Here is a 22,150-nt window from a genome sequence, read left to right on the forward strand (position 1 = left end):
AATCCCGGTGCCAGAGAGAATTTTTCTCTGTTCCACTCATCATCATAGTGTTTTTTCCAGTTGTATGACGTGTCTACGACACCTTATAGCAACCTTCTTTTATTACGGATCTTATTACCTTATTTGCGAAGTCTTTTAATAACCTGATCAATACTTTACCCGATACATTGTATTCTCATACAAAACGATTTATTCATGCTATTTCAATTGTACTCAATTTGCACATGTATGACGGGAGTCTGGTTACGGAATATTATATCCACAGTTTTTCAACTGTCAACTTGGTTTGTTCAAAAAGTTCATAAAGTTTTGCCTTCTTTTCACTGATATTGCAGGTAACTTCGCACTCTTGCATGATCCATAACAACAGCACTGAGATTTGCTACAAATATAATAATTATATTACTGACTTAAATCTATTAGGTCTGTATTTTCAAATACAACTTCGTTGCTGCTTAGTGAATTGTTGGTTTTTAAAAACTTCCAGCACTGTTTTATCTTACTCTCGAGCCTGGCAAGTTCGAACTCTGCTACGGCAAGTTGCTCAGAGTGTTCGATGCTAGTTCCTCTTGGTCGAGCTGCTGAAATGTTTGCATTGTTATTTCGTAAACGATTATCCCGTTGTTCTTCACTGTCTCCGAATTTTGTTTGCCTTGAGGCAGAAGTGTTTCGGGATAACTGAGGCTTTTGTTTTGGCATTTCGAAGTAGTGTATATAAAAAGTAATAGACTTACCAACCTAACGTTAACATATAGAACCATTCTTTAGAGAATACTACCCGAAAGTATTAATGTCCAACTTACACTTATTCACTAAAAGGAAGGAAGCACAAATCGAATCCAACCCTCCCCCCCGCCCATGCACTACCGTTCCTCAAACAGATAGTGGTGCCTGGATGCTGTCCGCCATGATTCTTGATACAGCAAGGCATGATGTCATCTAGTATATACAGTAGAACAACAAAATGGAAGACATTATTTACTAATATCCAAACTACACTACAAAATAGACGAAACTACGATATCCTCTCACGCCACACACAGAAGGAAAAATGTGCTTAAATCATTCAAATAACCTCCGAATTATAATTTATAACACAACGCTTTAGAGACACGATGCAATCACGGAGAAGGTTGTATATTTAATAGGTAACAGTTCTGTATAGTGCACAACGCTCCATGCTGGGTAAATTAGCAAAACATGTGTCTTTTGAGCCGTCTCGAACCCCGACTTCCACTCTCTGAGCTCGAGTCCTTATTTACTCGGTCAGTTATAGTCTACTGTTATAAATAAAAACAACAATAGGTTTCTCAGTCATAACAACCTCATACAATACCATATGAAACTATAAAGTAATTACATTATTAAAATACGATCATGTGGTCCAGGGAACATACGTTTTTGATACAAGAATAAATCGTTTAATATGTTTCTTAATTGCTATCATATCCAAATAATTAAAATACGATCATTTGGTCGAGCGAGAATCCGTTATTTGTGCAAGGATAATTAATATGTTTCTAAATTAATCTTCAATCCATTATTTAATGAATCACTCTAAACCAGTGTCAATATAGCTTGAATTATGTACGAAAATAATTTTTTGCCTTGGCCCTATTATGCATTATTGTTTACGTTTTTTTTAGTAGGTTATTTTACGACACTTTATCAACATCTAAGGTTCTTTAGCATCTGAATGTGATGAAGGTGATAATGTCGGTGAAATGAGTCCGGGGTCCAGCACCGAAAGTTACCCAGCATTTGCTCGTATTGGGTTGAGGGAAAACCCCGGAAAAAACCTCAACCAGGTAACTTGCCCCGACCGGGAATTGAACCTGGGCCACCTGGTTCTGCGGCCAGATGCGCTGACCGTTACTCCACAGGTATGGACTTGTTTACATAAATAAAAGCAAATGAAAATTGACATGGTATATAAATATTATTTTAAGAAACACGAAAAATTATGAGTAAATGATGAGCTCAGGAATGCCATTTCATGGCACTTTGTAAAATGACTCGGATAACCCAGAAAATGAAAATGAACAGCTCCAGTGAGGACGGTGAAATACTAATCTTTACTGCCAAAGCAGGAATACTCCTTGCTGGACCTGACCTAGGATTTGAAATTGATGATAGCGAAATGAATCCGAGGATTTGCATGGGATGACTTGGCCTTTGGCTTACAATTGGGAAAACCTCGAAAATGACTAAACTTTATAATTAGTCGAAGTGCAACCTTAGAGTACGAATCCGATCTACTACCTCTAGACTACTTCGATGTACTGTTAAATTATTTTCTTGGGCAATGTGTGAATAGTTTTATGGTCATCAAATGTTTATACTTTTTTCGATATAAAAGTATACTTAAATAATGAGATATTATTACTTAAATAGTCATCGAAAATTCATTTTTGTTTAAAAACATAAGTGTGTGTAAAATATATTTTTCAAATTCTGTAAGAAACTCATTTTTATCATCATCATCATCATCATCATCTTATTACAAGGCAAGAAAATGTTATCTTACGCATTTATTTTGGATATGTTTGCAGGTAGGAGCTGAAAGACAGGTGTCTTTCGATAATGGGCTGGATGGATCAGTTGCCGAAGATTGTTATTTTGCAATGAGGGCCTATAAAGAGGGCTACTCCTTCAACTTCGTGGAAGGTGAGATGTGGGAGAAATCACCCTTCTCTCTCTGGGACTTTGTCCAGCAACGGAAGAGATGGCTGCAAGGTATCCTGTTGGTTGTGCATTCCAAAGCCATTCCTCTGCGACACAAGCTGCTGCTGGGCATCTCCTGCTATTCATGGGTTACAATGCCCATGTCCACATCCAATGTCGTGTTAGCTGCGCTGTGCCCCATTCCCTGCCCGCCTCTGATGGACTTTCTCTGTGCGTTCATTGGTGCTGTGAACATATACATGTATGTTTTTGGTGTGGTGAAGTCTTTCTCTCTGTATCGATTTGGAATGCTCCGGTTTCTGCTGTGCATTTGCGGAGCTTTATGTACAATACCATTCAATATACTTATTGAAAATATGGCCGTTATCTGGGGACTGTTTGGTCATAAACATCGCTTCTATGTAGTGAATAAAGAAATCAAGCCACCAATCACAGTTTAGAACAAGTTTTCTTATCTTTTTCATCACATCAGTTTATTTTTGTCACAAACAGACAGTGTGATTTATTATATCTGCTCCTGCAAACAGCAGATTCTTCATCTAGGAAATTTCAACGAAGAAATTTAAAGACGCATACAGCACATTAAACTGCATCATGTATCAAAACTTGTGATTAAAGAATGCAGATCTCTAAAAAAAAAAAAAAAAAAAAAAAAAAAAAATTGCACCACATGTTGAAAGGAATTCAAAGACATTCATACCAAATTATTATGTAGAACAGTGTATCATCATCTGCACAGTGCAAATATTTTGTACAATTTTGCTGCTTCAAGACTTATGAATTGGGGTTCGGATTTCTATACCCTAAAATTTAGCATTGAAATGTAGTATAGTTCAATATCAGTAAACGTTTTCTCTATCTCAGATTCGTCATTGTCACTGAGTACTTTGTTATGGTCTGGTTAACAATGACTCTGAAATCTATTCACTAATTATTTGTAATGAGCATATAATTATAAAACGAAGATTATAGAACACCATTCACAGGTAACAAAACCTGTGGCACATGATTTACACATACCGGTATAACAGTTTCTCTCATTTCAAGTACCATGTGTTAAGCAAAGACTCTGAATTTTAAAGCTTTGTAAACCATGCACTTATATATTCTTAGACATAACCAAAGAGTTACACCAAGTGTCATTTTAATATTTAGGGCATAGAAGTCCAAATTCTGTATAATCAGTAGATTTAAGTGTCTTGAAAATTTGCACTTCCGAAATATTTCCAACTAAATCTTACATATTCTTGTGAAGTATAAAATCTTTTATCTGATGCCAGTATTAAATATATTTGCAGCTGCATCAAGACTAATGATCTCTTAAAATGTATCAACTTGAGCCATATTACATTAGATATTGAGTTCAGTCTATCATTATGCAGTGCAAATATTCAAGTGGTAGAAATTAGACTTTAAAAAAGTGGTTCAGAATTTTACAGCATCTTGTTCTGCTAAGAGCAGTCAGAATTGTAAGCTTGAGGCAAAGTGTAATCCACTTGATATCGGTCAATAATGACATTTGACTATGTGTAAATAGTTTATCTCATGAGGGTTAATCGGCCCTTTCATGCCATTGCACCAGTTTTCTTTCTCTTTGATCAGTCCACATGTTACAGTAGTAATTTTCAAGTTCACTACATTTTTGTTTTTGTTTTATATGTATTGTTTTGTTACATTAGCTCATGATGCTGAAGGACTTCATAGTTTCTCATATGCATCAAGCTGTACACTAGTCTAGTCTATCCCCCTCCCCCCAGTTCTCCATATGTCTCATATTGAGGCAAGTTCAGTTTCATTATTGCCATGTCTTTGTTTTCGTTCATTGTTTAAATTAATATTGTGAGTTTTGTGTTCAAGTGCACTATTTTAGTTCACTCCTCCTTTCTTATAGCAGTATTTTTTTAAATTGTTATCTTCATCACTAAGAATCGTACTTTTGTATCTAAATAATAAATTAATGACTCTAAATAAAATACATATATGTATTGTAGGCTGTAAAGCAATGACAACCTATCATGTTACATCACTTTGTTGTCTGATGTTTTTGTACTGTATGTTTCTGACATCACCCTCTAGCTACATCGCAAAGACTGAATTATAGCGTCACGCAACTTTTATTTTACAGATTATTCTACTTAATACATGCCACAATATTCATGTTACCGTCATAACCCAAAATCTGTCAAAACCAGTTTCAACTAGTAAAGACTAGTTTAAGCAAACAAAAGCTTGAACAAAAGTACATGCAAAGCGAGTTTTCATAAGGTCTACAATCAGTGAAAGGTTAGGTTAGGTTTGTTTAGGCTTTTATTAAACAATATCCTAAACAAACCAAACCTAACCTGCTACTGATTCAAGACCTTACGAAAACTCACTTTCTATCTACATATTTTAAAACTAGTTGAAACTGCTTTTGATAGATTTCGGGTTTTAATGGTAACATTCACATCTTGACTAGAAAGTAATTTCATTTCCTTGTAAGGCTCTCTGTGTTCATTCTGCTTGAGCAGAAATTTTGTTGGTTAAGAAAAACATTGGTTAGCTTTACCTTCTGAAATACGTATCAAGTGTTAAAACATTAATGCCATTGAGTAAGAAGCAGGAGTTGAAACTTGCTTTGCATCATCTGTTACACTGACCACTCCGCATTATTACAGTGTAATGCTATTATAATGCAAAGAGTTGTACTTAGTAGCTATATCACTGCAGACTTTCAACAGTTGAACATAATATATCTTGGAGTGATTTGTAGTAGCAGTGAGATTGTCGATTTTCATTCTTCTTTTGTATTTGATTCATAGTCACAATACACAGTATGTAATATCCCATGAAGTTTACTTGTGCTTAGTGAATCTTTAATAATATATCTGTGCTCTAATGATAAACGAAAAGAAAATCTAAGGTTTTCTTAGAATAAATTGCTGTTTGTACACCACTTGTTTAAAAAATATCAATCATCATTTCGCCTCACTTGTGAAGCTATCAAATCATGATTTAAAGTTATGTGTTACTGTATGTAAGACTATTTCTAATAGTATACAATTTATCAAGTACATTTACTTTTGCATATCTGACAGAGTGTGGTTTAATTTTGTGAGTTGCACAATTGTGTGAACTGAAAGAAAACGACATAAGATACGTCATTAAGCAAACATACCACAATTATAAACTGTTCACGTCACCATCAGGAATTGTCTGGTGAAAATATGTTGTGTGAAATGTTATTCATCAGACCTAGTAAGGCCAAAATTTAAAGTCATTCTTCAAAGACTGTTAGCATTGCATTAATTGTATTTTTCAGTATTAATTATATACACTGATAGAAAGTGATACTTGCCTTTTTTTTTTTTTTTTTTAAGAAAATATAAATCTGGTGTATTGACAACAATACCGAAACAAAGCATGTTAATATTAAAATAATATGCCGACAATTTATAATTTAAAGTAACACTTCTCACTTCTGCAGAGTCTTTGGCCATTCCTTTATGATGTCTTCTAATCGCAATTATTTGTTACAAATATGGCATGCATTGTTTTTTGCGTAATGTCATATACGCATAAACATGCAACATTTCAGAGCTTTGTTTGATCTCTATTCATCAGAGAAGGTAAGGAAAGGGCAACCTATTTGTTGGATCTTCGACAAGTGCTTTTCTCCAGGACAAGATGTCAGATACGATATGAGGTGGTTGCCAGGTTTTCATGCCAGTAAGGCACAGTTGCGACATTTAGCTCAAGGAAAATAGGAACTTATAAGAGAAAAATCTATGTGCACCATATCAGGACTATACTCTAGCATGTTAAAGCATAGTATAAAAAAAAGGTAACATTTTTTCCACCATTAAAGTAGTTACATTATTAACAGTCACTTCTTATTATAAAATTTAAGAAGGCAAAGAATTGATATCTGGGATTAACATTTAGGAAGATGTAATTGCAATATGAAATAAAAAATATAATAATTGAGTACCTCAGTGGAAAAACGGCAGATCTCACCTTAAAGCAATTGTGAGATAATTGCAGTTAAAGTTTATTGTAAATTACTACTGGTGTATAGGACATACATATATCAAATCTGGTTTAGAGGAAAGAAGACAGATGTACAAATACGACTGCAAATCGGTAGTGCCATAGATATAAACATAGTGTATCAGTATTTCTTCAAAATTTAAGATAGCATTACAGGCATATATATGACTACTCCAACTCTGTCTCATCATCAATAAATTCGATGTTTTCACCCGTACTTGTGTAATTTACAGTCTTAAGATTCCTGTAAAAGTCATGATAAAAAAGAGGAATCAGTGGAAAGAGTATCATTAGGTCATTATACTTGGACAGCTTGATGCAGTGGCCACTTGGGTATCTGAGGTTGAAAGTGGTCACTGTGCTTGCTTGTCGACCCCTTCTTTTTGTGTTTACTTTTATCCACTCATCTTGATGGCCATACGTATAACTGAGTCCAATAATCTCAAGTTCATCTTTACTTACAAAGATGGAGGTAGCATCCCTGAGAGTTACTGCACTACCTGTGATTGATTTTTTTCTGTACACAAGGCTTTTCTGCAACAGAGACAGATCTTTCATGCCTTCCTTTTCCATATGTATCACATGGAATGGTTTCTTCTTTCTGGCGCTCACAATTAGGTCTCACCATTGGTCAGGGATATAAACATATTGGGTGTGACGTTTTTCCCTTTCGATCACACCAAAGTCGCGATAAGCCATGTATGTGCCCAGATACAAAGAACCTATGAGTAACACTATCAAGAACACCTGTTTTCACGAAATGAACCCACAAAGACATAATAAGGAAATCTTATTTTGTCCTGCACACGAATCTGTCTAGACGATGAGATTACATCTTCCATTAGTAAGTGCAGGGATGGCCTTGAGAAAACAAGATCCAATTTCATTTGAATCTCTGGAGGCACAATCTTCTGATCAGACATACATAAATGCCTCACCAGTATGACATACATGCACACCAAAGTTGTACGTCCAAAACTGCCGAAGATAGAAGACAGTCTCTGTCGGAATGTGTGGTGTTGGTAGTGCCTGTTGTAAATCTGTCGTCAACACCACCACATCACTGTCCTCTCCCTTAATTGACTCGATATCTGCCTCATATCGCTTTTTGCAGCATCCACGTTAGATAGATGCTCAGTCTTGATAGGATTATTTTCATCATTTTGCGCAGAAAATGCATCACAAACCTTGCATGTATTGGTTACTGGAAGTTTAAATCCGATGTTAAACTCAGAGTTGAAAATATCTCTGTACACATTTACCTTTAAAGGCAGTCGGTTAATTTCAACACAGTGGCGTTCATACAAATTAAATATTTCCTGAATAGAGTGGACACTTGAGATGTACGTCTTATGTGGGGTTCTTGATCTGCTGTAATGTGATTGGTACTTTGGCAATGACTGTATGTATTTCCTGATCTCTTCTTTGTCCTCATCTTTGATTTTGTGTGGCCGATTTGTATGCCCACCTCGCTGATCTTGTGAAGGTGTGAGACATACCATCTTTGGAGACGGTGTCGTATTAATGTTTTCACCTGGAATGGGGAAACCGTGTAAAACTCTCACAGGAAACACGTATAATAATAAAATTAATAATAATATAATAATGGTAATGATGATGATAAAAATACCCATTTTTGTTCCGATAATTTTTTTAAATTTAACAATATTTTCTTTAAGTCCGTCATAAACTTATCTTATATTACAATGTGATGTTTTTATTTCATTTTACTAGATGAACGTTTTCGGTTTTTTAAACCATCTTCAGATCACTGTTACCTCTATTGAACTCTTGTGTTGATATGCAATGGGTTACATTAACCATATTGTATTAAAAAGTAAAATATAAATATGAGATAAAACATTAATGAAAACACATTCTGTAAACGTAATGCCCTACCACACTTGTGGCTCGTCCGGCTTCAGTACAGGATACATCTCCGCCATACCTTTCAGACCACAAGACCGCTCCTGGGCGCTGCGTAAATCCAAGCATGATGCTGCATATCCTTTCCAACGAATTCACTGATTTATAATTATAAAACAACTACTTGTAAATGCAGTCTCATGATAGTCACTGTGTATAAGGTCATAAGAAAATAATTATTTCGCATCTGAAATGACTGTATATGCTGCAAACCTTTAACTTAGATTAATTTAATTTAATATGTCATTTTAAATATGTGTGTTCATTAATGTTTTATTTCATATTTATATTTTACGTTTTAATACAATATGGTTAATGTAACCCATTTCATATCAACACAAGAGTTCAATAGAGGTAACAGTGATCTGAAGATGGTTTAAAAAACCGAAAACGTTCATCTAGTAAAATGAAATAAAAACATCACATTGTAAAATAAGATAAGTTTATGCCGGACTTAAAGAAAATATTGTTAAAAAAAAAAAAATAATAATAATAATAATAATAGGCGTACCTCGTACTGTTCGCAGTCTCCATACTGTCACACAAAATATTGACAACAGACTTTCTGGCACACAGGAACTCGCCGATTGTTAAAAGAACACAGTACTTGTAAGTCCAGTTTCTTTGTGAATAGTCTGGATTTACTCTGTCTTTTTATAAGCCTTCCTCTTCGTATATTTTTCAATAAGGCCAAAAAGGTAGGTGTTCTGTCTGTTGTAATCCCCCATATCATAGAACTCCATAAAGAGTGTGTCTTTTTGTTTGGTGGTAAGGCTACTGTATTGGCATACTGACTCGAGGCATTCGACAGCACGAGACCAAATTCACCCTACACTTTTTTAACATGTGCTTGTGCGATGCATTTACATATTTCTCCCTCTATTTCTACATATTTTTCGTTTTCTAGCTTTCATAGCAGCAACTTCACTTTGCTCGACATCAACATCGTTAGCCACTCCACTCATTATGGACGCCATTCTGAGACTGGTTGGGATATGCCGATCATCCACTAGGCTAGAGCGCGGCAAGCAGTTTTGCAGAAGTGAAGAATACGGATTACAGCCAAACGACATATCCCAACACAACAACAAGTTTCTCAACATATTACTAGATCATAGTAGTGTACAATTCTAGTGAAACATGCATTTTGACGGCGGGTTGGGATCTGCCGTTTTTCCACTGAGGTACTCAATTGTGTTATATGAGTAAAAATACGTGGGAGGTTACTGATTGGTAATAACACAGTTTGTGCTGGCCATGTTGTTTCAAACAATTATAACTATGTATAACATTCAGAATAACTTGAACTTTAGCTTCTCTGAGCTGTATGAAACATCTCTTTCTTTAATTTTTTTCTTCTCTATGTTTCAGAACTGAAATATCCACTCAACATGAGCATGTGAGACTGAAATACATGGACAATAGGTTACCAAAATATTAATATGTGTAAAACTTCACTTTTTTATTTTTGTTAAAGAAATTTACCTATACATTCAACAATTGAGGTGTTCTCTGGAAAAAAGGCCCATAGTCAAAAAGTGTGTCTCGAGTTATTTACTTTTGAAGATTTTATTATAGGTATATTTCCAAAAGAAATGTAAATCATTTGTGTTTAAAATTATTCAGTCTCTTGCTGAAAACACCCTTTGACTGTACACTGTGTTATTTTGTTAATGCAAAATATATTTGTGTGGATCAGTGATTCCCAAACGTTTTCGACTCACTAACTCCTTTCACAATGATCTGAATTTAGCGAACCCCTTATTAATATAAATAATATTTAACAACCTTAAATTAACTTAAAGTTGCTGTAGTTATGGTAAATATGTCTACCTTAGGATTATGCTCTAAAAATGATGCAACAGCACTTAAAATATTGAAACTACAAAAGTTCAAGTAATTATAAATTTATTTTACATTTAAAATATTAAAACTCGAATGAAATAAGCAGTGACGTAACTTTTTATAGCTAGGCCCCCAGCAAAAAATGATAATCTGGGCCCCTTTCATTACTGTCATTTTTTTCGTATTTTCATAATTTTATTTTTTACATATAATTTGAATAAAACAATTTAGCATAGAAAAATATTCCATTTTTTAAACAAAAGTAGGTGAACAGAACTGAAAAAAAAAATTAAATGTAATAATATTTGGAAAACAAATTCAAAACTCCCCAACTTCTTCAAACCAGCTGCTTCAGTTCTCTCATTGCCATTTTTGGACAGTAATGTAATCTTGGAGACAGCTTTCATGACATTGGCATATGAATACCTTAATGTTTTCATAAAGTCTATTCTTGAAGACCAACGTGTTGGGCACAGTGTTTTTAGAGAAAGAGATGACGACAACAGCTCCCATCTCTATATACTTCCACTAAAACACAAATACAATTATTCCTCAACAGTGTCATAGAAACTTTTATTTTTAGGAACACTGGACACAGCATCTTACAGTACTAAATTTAAATTATGTGTAGCACAATGAACATATTTTGCACTTTCCTGTTTCCTCTCGATTCTACTCTTTACATCATTTTAAACACCTGACATTGTTGCTGCCCTGACCTCTACATTTGGAGAGTGACAACCCCTTTTCTTCAATCCCTTTCAAAATTGTTTTTTCTAGGCCATATGCGGTTTCATCCTGAACCTCTTTGAAATCTAAAAAGCTCTCATTTACTAGTATCTTGCTGGGCTTTCCTGTCGTGTCTTTTGATATTGTTGCATACCTAAAGACTTGAGATAACTGATCTTTTCTAGAAATGTCTTGTATAGTGTCCATTATTATAGAAAAAAATTGGGCAGAATTTATATCTTTAAATATTTCACATTCAACTTTTTGCACCAATACTTGCATTAATTCATTCTGGTTTGTCGGACTAAAGTACTTATGAGCACCCTTATTTACACTCATGAGTTCTTCCAATACAGGATCATACTGGGCTATAGTCTTCATCAATTGAATATTCACTTAAAGGTCAATGCATAGTTGCTGCTTTGGTTCAGTTATAAAATGTTTACAGAAAGAGAATTTCCAGCGAACTTCATGCGCTGCGTGTATACCCCTGAATGAAAACATTGACCTATATATTTACACTCGTGAGTTCTTCCAACACAGGATCATACTGGGCTATAGTCTTCATCAATTGAATATTCACTTAAAGGTCAATGCATAGTTGCTGCTTTGGTTCAGTCATAAAATGTTTACAGAAAGAGAATTTCCAGCGAACTTCATGCGCTGCGTGTATACCCCTGAATGAAAACATTGACCTATATATTTTTTACTACACAAGTTATACTACATAAAATAGATTAATTCCCAGTACAATATAACCGTCTTTGAAGAAATATATCCATTATAAAAACATCAAACCCTAATATTTAATTCTATATAATATATCTGCATGCAATGGTTTAGCCTTCTGTGTAATGCAACCGTTCTTTAAAATATGAGAAATTTGCACATTATGCAAACGTTGGCTCATAAATGTTTAATATACGCTTCCACAGAATAAATTAATCCCCAGTACAATACAGTTATTCTTTAAAAATCATAAATATGTTTTTGAGAATTTGTCAATGTTAAATATAATATGACTGCGCAAAATAGATTAATCACAAAATATAGCAATTCTTTGAAGAAATGAGAAATATATCCATTATGAAAACACTGGACCATACATGGTAAATAATTATATACTACTACTACTACAATGGCGTAACAGCCCAAGTCGGGCCCTAGTCTCCTCCAACATCTTCCTCCATTCTTCTCTATCACGTGCCAGCCTTCTCCAAGCTCCAGTTTTTAAGAAAACCCTGGCATTCGCCGTCACTGCATCCAGCCATCTGTCGCGATTCATTTCTACCAGTCTTCCACTGTAGATCTTACCCTCCATAATTCTCTTTGGTATTCTCTATTCTTCTATTCTACTAACATGTCCAGCCCATTCCAATCTTCTCAGTTTTATATATGTCACCAAATCTAACTCTATATTTCTCATACACCTCGTTGTTATATCGGATCCTCCACTGTATATTTTCCTGAATTGGGCAAAAAATTCTTCTCAGTACTTTCCTTTCAAACCTGCCCAACATCATTTCCGTTTTCTTTGTTAGGATCCATGTTTCACTCGCGTAATATAAAATACTTCTTATAACAGTTTTATAAATTCTTAATTTAGTTCTTTGATGTACTGAGTCTGACTTCATGATATCTATTAAGGCGAAATAAGTTATATTTGCTGCGGTAATTCGTTTTTGTACCTAATCATTACCTGACTATCATTTGTTATGATACTTCCCAGATATTTAAATTCATTCACTTCGGAAAATATATCGGCTGTATGTCCTCTTTTATCTCTACTTTGATCCATCCACTTTGTCTTGTCTCCATTAATCTGAAGGCCCACTTTGGCTGCTTCTCTTCCCATATCTCTAAAAACTTCTTCTACAGCATTCATAGTATGTCCCATAATATCAACGTCATCTGCATAACCTACTATCTGTGTTGTCTTATATAGTAGAGTATTATTAACATCTACTGGTCTGCTGTATAACACAGTTTAAAAGCAAATTAAAAAGCATAGGCGCAAGCCCATCTCCCTGTTTCAGGCCAGTGTCTTTATTAAAAGGGGCTGATATGCCTCCACAAATCTTAACTTTAGCCTTCGAATTTGTCATCATCATCCTCACCAACCTGATTAATTTGGTTGGTATTTTTAATTCAATCCTAATTCTGTATAATTCTTTCCTTCTAATACTATTATAAGCTGTCCTAAAATCTAGGAAGAGATGATACAGACTAATGTTATATTCCCAGAATTTTCCTGCAGTTTCTTTAACTGTAAATATTTGATCCATGGTTGATCTTCCCAGTCGAAATCCAGCTTGATACTCTCCTATGATCCCCTCATAGTATTTATCTAACCGTTTCCTAAGTATATAAGTAAATATTTTGTATGTTGTGCTAAGTAAGGTTATACCCCTGTAGTTATAGCAATCTAACCTGTCTCCTTTCTTATATATGGGGCATATTATCCCCGTATGCCATTCCTCTGGCATTTGTTCTTCATACCATATCGCCTTATTAGATTATATATAGCTTTCTTTAGCATACTCCTACCGTTTTTAATAAGCTCTGCTGTTATGTTATCTGTCCCAGGGGCTTTTCCATTTTTTAAAGCCTCAATGGCAATTTCTACATCTAGTTCGTCAGGTGGTTCCATCTCTTCCTCATTTATTTCCATTATACCTATATCTCTTATACTGTTGTCTACATCAGTATTAAGTAATTGCTGGAAATGCATTTTCCATCTTTCTAGGATTTCATCCGGGTCGCTTATAATTTCAGAATCTTTTCTAATCATATTTATTCTGGGTGCAAATCTTTTTCTGTTAAATTTTATCTCTTTATATGCTTGCTTTATATTGTTATCCTTAAAATTCTTTTCCATCTCCTCCATCCGCTCATTGCAAACTTTCCTTTTCTTACTTCTACATAACCGATTTGCTATTCTACGTTTTTCCTGATATTCTTTATGCTTAGATCTTGTAGCACAATTAATATATCTTAATCTTACAACATTCCTTTCTTCTATGGCTGCTTTGCATTCATCGTCAAACCACTCATTTTTTGGTGTTCTCTCATATCCAATGGTTTCCTCACTAGCCACTTGCAGAGAATCTCTAATTGCTATCCAACAAGACTCTATTCCCTTCTCAAATTCTTCCTCCCTCTTATCCAGTTCTCTGCTAGATGCCTCCTTAAATCATTATTTATTTCCATATCTTTAAGTGTCTGTGTATTGATCTTTCTAGATGCTCTAAAGCAGGTATGCTCATTCTCTGACTCACGATTACGTTGCTTAATCACAACCTTCGAATGTAGAGCGTGCTGTTCCCCGTTCGAAGCTTGACGGATGGCTGCAGAAGGCAGTTCAAGTACTTAGTAAACGCACGAACAGTGCGGGACAATGATACCTTCTGTAAGCATACGATCATTCCGTACAGTGTGGAAGGAAGCCTGTTTTTGTTGTACGTTCGGTGAAAACAGAAAGTGATTACTATATTGTAAGGTACTGTCAGGAATACTACTGAGCAACATAAAACTACATTATAGGCTCTGCTACCCAGAACATGCCGAAGTGACAGAGAAGCTGTTTTCTGTAATATAGACTATTTTCATATACCAACGTTGTTGTTATTATTATTATTATTATTATTATTATTATTATTGTTATTATTATTATTATTATTATTATTATTATTATTATTATTGTTATTATTATTATTGTAGTGATATTATTCCAGCAGAAATAGATATTTTGATAAAATAATTTTTCAGGGATGCAACGTGCACTACAGTTTCAAGAATTGAAAGCACTTCATGAAAGGCCAAACATTGAAGAGAGTCGAACAATTCAGAATCTATGTTTTGGAGCAAGTTAGCCTATGTAGTATGTTGGAAATTAGCTAAGGCACGGATGGTGAACTTGTAAAGAGATGTATGGTGCCTGAACAAAATGTAGTTAATTACTGTATGTCTCTGTACTGCAACAGTTCAAATGTGAATTCACAGAACATAGATTTAGTGATTTTAGACGTATGGAGGATGATATTACTATTTTTGTTAATCTTTTCATAAATTTAGTACAATCCGTGAGAGTGCAGTTCCAGGAAGAGTTAATTGATTTACTAAGTAACGTAGAATTCAGAACTAAATGCAGAGAATATGACTTGACAAGCATAGAGTTATTTAAAAAATGAACAAAACTAAATATTACAAAATGAGCTTATTCGTTGCCACTATGTTAGCTACCTTCGCCTCGACATATGAGTGCGAACAATTATTTTCGAGAATGAAGGTTACTAAATCCAAACATAGGTCCTGATTAACAGATGAGCATCTTTAGTGCATTGCAGTAAATTTGTTGGAAATAGATTCCCGATTACTTGGAGAAAAGAATCCAGATGTTGAATAGACCCCAAAGTAGGCTATATGGCGGAATATGAAAATGATATTATCTATGATATTATTATATCATAACTATATTAAATATAATAAATAATGTAATAACTGAATATTGCAGTGTATACTCTTTCCTTTTTCAAATTCAGTTTATTATCCGTATTTGTAAGAGTGTAAAAACTATGCCACAGTCGGTGCTGCAATGTAGTTGCGGAGCCCAGTCCATACAAAGTATGTGTTATGCAGTGCAGTATCATCCGTGTAATCGGGGCTTTTACAATTTTGAGCATACCTGCTCTAAAGCTATTCTTCGTATAGTTATTTATTCTACATTTATATTTCGCTTTAACCAAAAAGTGATCCATGTCTCCATCTGCTCCTCTGTATGATCTTACATCCATAATTCCTGTAGCTCTTCTTCTATCTATCAGCATATGGTCGATCTGGTTAGCTGTGTCGCCATCCGGCGACCTTCAAGTCTGTTCGTGGATGTCTTTATGAGGGAATTGCGTGGAGCTTACTATCAGATTTTTACTTTTAGCTAGGTCTATTACTCTCCTACCATTATCGTTTGATTGTTCATGTAAACTATGCTTCTCAATAATGGTTCTAAACTCTTCTTCCCTTCCAATCTTAGCATTAAAATCGCCAAGTATAATTCTCACATCATTTGACGGAATTGCATCCAGCACCCTTTCTAGTGTTTGATAGAATTCATCTTTCTCCAGTATTCCCTTCTCCTTTGTTGGAGCATATTATATTAACCATTGATATATTGTAGAACTTAGTTCTCATCTCAATACACAAATTCTTTCACTGACTACTTTAAATTCTACTATATTAGTCTTATGGTAAATATATAGTGCCTATATTTTATCTTTCCATGCTCGTGGACATAGAGCACAAGGCAGAGCATAGTGCAGTTGTCCACATGCAAGCATGGAAAGATGAAATGTATTCACTGTAATATGCCTGCACGAAATATATTCATTCTTAGTGCAATATAATGGCGGAACATGTCCTTATCGAAGTCATTGAGATCTGTCACATGACGATGTCGTTTGATTACTAAGGAAAAGAAAATTTAACAAGATGTAGCGCTTCCTCGAAACCTCGTTTACAGTTCATTTGGAAATTTCACACATTTTTGCAGTCAGATCTTGAGACTTTCTAAAATCAAATGTGGAATTTTTTTTTCGGAATGTTCCGCAAGATCTTTAAGAAACACATTATAAACGGTTTTTTGTTGTCACTTCGCAAATCAGATTGTCCCATTTTTTTTTAACTGGTATACTGTAGATAGTAGATGATCCAGCCTCACCCTTCATAGTGCCAAAATGAACAATAAACGAAATTAGCTAAATAAAAATGAAAAATAATAAAACAATACAATAGACACGAATTTAAAGATCACTGACACTGCACAATTAACACGCTCTTTCAATACGGCTATCGGCAAAAGACCGGCGTTTTCCTTATACACATATAGCACCACCATTTGACACCGCGTGACCTGTGTTGATTCAAGACTTGCATGGGTTGAGGTAAAGATAACACATTCACTCCCAACTCGCACGAAGTTTTAAGATTCGCGGGGCGGAGGGGAAAGCCTTTGGATATTACCTTCAGATGCATTTTCTACTGACGCGGAATATAGTAGTTCTATAATAGCTAAGAAATACCCGCTCTTATGCTTCCCCAGGACATCTTTGTGGCCTCTAAATGCAAGATTACAAGAAGCTAGCATAAGAGTTACATTTATTACACGATGAAGTATTTTGTACCACTTGCTCCTTCTTATTCTACCTCTTTTCCAAGTGTTAAAAACGACACAAGCTTGAAGATGCAAATTACTGGTTTCATGGACAGAAATTTTCTTGCTAAGCCTTTCCGGTTTCTGACACCATTAACCCAATTATTGTGGTAAAATGAGAAATTTCGTTCTGCAAATGACCAACAGGCTTCACAGCACACAAAGTTTTCCTTAATAGAACAGCATAGCCATTCTCTCGGGATATTCATACCAGTCTTGGTGGATTTTTCGCAATAGTGCGGAGAAAAACATCTATCACTTTGGGATCTTTAGGAAAAAAGCCCTTTTGGTTTGCATAGACTGAAACCGGTATGTATAATAAATCGCTTATTATCGTCGTCCATATTGACAGGAAAATATTCACGATCTGTTGGGTATTCACAGTGAGACCCAGGTTAAATATCACATGTTTCTGGGCTATTTTCAAAATTTGGAATGATTAGGTTGTTTCTGCCTTGGATGATTCCATCGTCGTCACCTCCGATCCACTATCACTTATAAATTTTTAGCAAAGATACTGGGATTCTTTCCACCACAGATAGTTTGTGTTTGACTGCTTGGCCGAAATACCGAGTCTATTTAAAGCCCGGTTCAGACGGTGCTTGTTTCCATGATGGATTCCAAGGTGGCTGCGCTGATGGGTACTCTGCGTGCTCACTTGCTGGAAGTAATGAGCTCTGGTCGCTAGCTTGCTGGATTTCGAGGGTAGGTTCCTTGCTATTTTTCGTGTAGGTTTGCAGGCTGGAACCAACGATGATCTAGTATCACCACTTAAACCATGTCGCCATGTAAACTATGCTTCCAATTAAACCTGGTTTTTCTATATTCATTAGTTTCTAAGAAAGAGCAATTAAATATGACTTTGGCTGTTTTGCACTTATGGCTTAATTGCCTTATTACGACATTTACTATTAATGAAGGATTTTAGTTGTTTTCTACTCACGGTTTAGTTTCTTTTTGACCATGAGTGTTGGCAACAAATGAAACAGCAGATGATTTTCTGATTTGAACTGTGAAAAGAGAACAATCACCATCACCGTAGCCAACACGGAAGCCACCATCGTACCCACCACAGCACCCAGCTAGGAAACTAGCACCGTCTGAACCGGGCTTTATAGTCACTTTCGAAATAGATTTTTCAAGTTTTCTTTTCTTTTTGCGTTTTTCTGCACCACTTAAATGTTCGTAATTACTTTTAAAAGGTTTAATTGTCACAAAATACGAGAAAATGGAATTAAATCCAGTAACAAGCAGAAGTGTTGCTACACAAAACTTCTTTATTTTAATGTGCGGTTACTGTTTATATGCTGCGACTACGGCTGGCAACCTGATAATATACACCACGAGAAACAATGTCTCCATCCCAAAGAGTTTGTAATATATAACTAGAGACACCAACGGCGCTAGTTTCGCGTACAAAATTGAACCGCAGTTTGGCCGCCATTAAAGGGAGTTGATGCTTCGCCGGGAGTGCGAGCAGTTCATGCTTATTTGAGGAGTATGAATAAATATAAGTACACTTGAAGGGAAATAATAAGAAAATGGTGAAATACTGCGCCGCAAATATTATTCTAACATAGCCTACTGCTGTAGGATGCCCAGGAAAGCATGCATCTCTTAATATTTGGAAGAATGTTCTAAATGAAGTTCCTCCTTTGGATGTGTTTACAGAATGTCGGAACATTTCTTGGATAAAGTTTTTTCCAGAAACACATTAATCGGGTTTATAAGGTTTATTTCAACAATGTATGTAAGGTTAGGTGCCATCATATTACAATGGATTATAATAGCAAAGTGCACAAGAAAATCCTCAGTCATAATCTGTATGAAACTGTTTTGGTTCAGAATAAATGATATATATGTTCTCGTTTTGTACAGTATGTACTTCTACTTTACTGTTGAAAGTATAGCCGATGACAACCAATTTATTACCACCACCACTACCACAACTTGTCTTGCCACCACTACTAGCCTAATACCACCAATACTTGGCGTAGGACTACTACTACTACTACTACTACTACTAGGCCTACTAATACCACTACTACCAGGCCTACTACTACTACTTGGCCTACTACTATTAGGCCTACTGCTACTACTACTTGGCCTACTACTATTACTAGGCCTATTACTACTACGCCTACTACTACTACTATTACTAGCCCTACTGTTACTACTTCTACTAGGCCTCTATTAAGCCCGGTTCAGATGGTGCGTGTTTCTGTGATGGATTCCAAGGTGGCTGCGCGGATGGGTCGCCTGCGTGGTCACTCACCGGAAATAATGCGCTTTGGTGGCTCCGTGGATGGCTAGCTTGCTGGATTTCGAGGGTAGGTTCCTTGCTATTTTTCCTGCGTGCTTCTGTGCTGGTTCACTGTTACCAAAATAGTTGCTCTCCAACTGAATCTTTTTTTTTTATGTATTTCTTAGTTTCTAAGGACAGAATAATCAAATATAGAACTTTAGTTGTTTTAAACTTCTTGTTTAATTGCTTTGTTGCAACATTTACTATTGTTAATGTAGAATTTTAGTTGTTTTCCACTTATGGTTAGTTTCTTATTTATTATGAGTGTTATCTAGACTGTTCTGGGACCTTGGGAGCGAGAAGACAACAGTGTGGATCAACCTCGGAAAGGTTGCAGAAGCTACTATTTTAAGGGGAGAGGATGGTATTTTTTGATGAAAAATTACTAAATTTAAAAAAAATAATAATATTCTTTAAAATACTCTGTGATATGTGTGGATCACCATTTTTAAACTTCCTGCATTATGGATTTTTAAATCACTCGCCCACTTTTATTGTTGTTTCCGGTAAATTAAATTTAAAAAAAATGTTTGTTTGTGGGTATTTGTGCCCTTATCGGATGTTGAGACGTCATGTTTAAACTTCCTGCGCTATGGATTTTTAAATCACACGCCCGCTTTTATTGGTTTCCAGTAACTTCATTTTTTTTGCTACATTGCCAGACAAAATGAATATAATTTCTGAACTATTAAAGATACATGCATGATATTTAGAACACACATTCTTTAGACTATTAGGAAACTTTTCTCTGTAACAGAATTTTGTTAATTGATTTCATTTTAAGAATACGTGTGTTTGTTTGCAAGAAAGGAAATCAGAAAATTGTTATTAAATTTTAATTGTTTATTTTATCAACGTAGGGACTAATATCAAAATTCTGTTACAGACAGTTTGTAGAACATACTTTTGCAAATACATTGCAAAAACTGTTTGAATCTATCTTTAAAAACGGTTTAGATATATCGGTTTTAGTACAATCCTGCATTGGGTATATTTTTTTCAAATTTGGGCCCCCACATATTTTTTTTTTTTTTTCAAAATATTTTTATTTGGTTGAGTTGCCACAGCTATGAGCTCTCCACATATAAAAAATTAATAATTTACACCAAATAGGAAAAAAGTTTTGAAAAATACCATCCTCTCCCCTTAAGAGAGCAAGTCGAAAATTTTGATTATGAATTCCTACGGTTGGACCATAGATCAAGTCAGAACTTTAATTGAGGCGTACAGAGAAGAAACATGTTTATATGCTATACAAACAGCATTGTTAAGACATCTTGGCTCGTATTTCTACGCAGTAAGCATTTTCGGCTCCACATTCTACTCTTTTTAATTTGATCCGTCTCCTCAGCGTTCAAAGCTAGCAAAACAGCAAAGGCTGCTAAACATCTTCGTACAGCTTCACATACAGCTTCCATATTTGATGTTTACAAATTGTACCGCGCCAGCATCTCCAATTTCCAAACGGATGCAGCCAAAGAGTTTGAAACTTCAAACTCTTTGGATCCAGCATGCATGGCAGCTCGCTCCGTGTGAACGAACCATCACCGCAGCCACCACGGAACCCAGCACCGTAGCCACCACGGCACCCAGCCTGCTAGCCACCTTGGAATCCATCACAGAAACACGCACCGTCTGAACCAGGCTTTATATCGCTACTACTAGGCCTACTAATATCAGTGGCGTATACTGGATTAAGGGCGTAGGCTACCACTGACCCTATTATTACACAAAATATATTTTAAAGTCCCTATAATAAAATTCCTTACCTATTTATATGTGAATTCCAGACGTCTTGATTGGGACGAAAATACTTTGATGACTTCGTCATTGAAATTACAGTTGGGCCGCTTGCGAAGTTTCTGTAGAAATTACTTTTCAATGGACATCAGTGCCAAACCGGATAAACGTTCTTGTGTATGAGTTGATCTACAGTAGGATTTTATTCTCTTCAACGCAGAAAATGTTCTTTCTACTGATGCTGACGTAGCTGGTATTGTCACAATTAATGTTGCCAATTTAAGGACTTCAGGAATAACTTGGTTCAGCTGGTTTTCATATATGGCAGATAATATTTCATGGATAGGTGTGTTCGAAAAATCAAAGACCTGCTGAATATATTACACTTAATTCATTTTTCAAACGTACTTGATCAAAGTGACTGTTATAGGACTGAAATAATTTGTTTAGTGCCTCATTCGGGAAGTTTTCTCTATAAGCAGAAAATTTTTGAGAATCTAGAAGATATGTGAACTGAAGCTTTCCATAATCAGAAAACCTGTCAGTAATTTCCATGTGCATACGATCTAGTATGCTGTAGTACAGCTGCCTGTATTTCAATTCATCATCTCCTTTTCTTCGCTTTAATGGTGGTTCCATTGTATTAGCTGAAGAATTTTCATTTTCCATATTACTCCATATGGACG

General features: G+C 35.3%; 1 protein-coding gene across 3 annotated transcripts in view; it reads left to right on the forward strand.

Annotated features, from left to right (window-relative positions):
• The window catches only part of egh (beta-1,4-mannosyltransferase egh), a 166,787-nt gene extending 156,445 nt beyond the window's left edge, over positions 1-10,342 (forward strand). For all 3 annotated transcript variants that reach the window (XM_069820844.1, XM_069820843.1, XM_069820842.1), the window contains exon 3: positions 2,553-10,342. In XM_069820844.1, the coding sequence (XP_069676945.1) occupies positions 2,553-3,125 (573 nt within the window). In that variant the 3' untranslated portion in view covers positions 3,126-10,342. The remainder of the gene's footprint in view (positions 1-2,552) is intronic.
• Positions 10,343-22,150: the final 11,808 nt, after the last annotated feature.

The sequence above is a fragment of the Periplaneta americana genome, chromosome 3 (genome assembly GCF_040183065.1).
Source record: "Periplaneta americana isolate PAMFEO1 chromosome 3, P.americana_PAMFEO1_priV1, whole genome shotgun sequence".
Lineage (NCBI taxonomy): Eukaryota > Metazoa > Arthropoda > Insecta > Blattodea > Blattidae > Periplaneta > Periplaneta americana.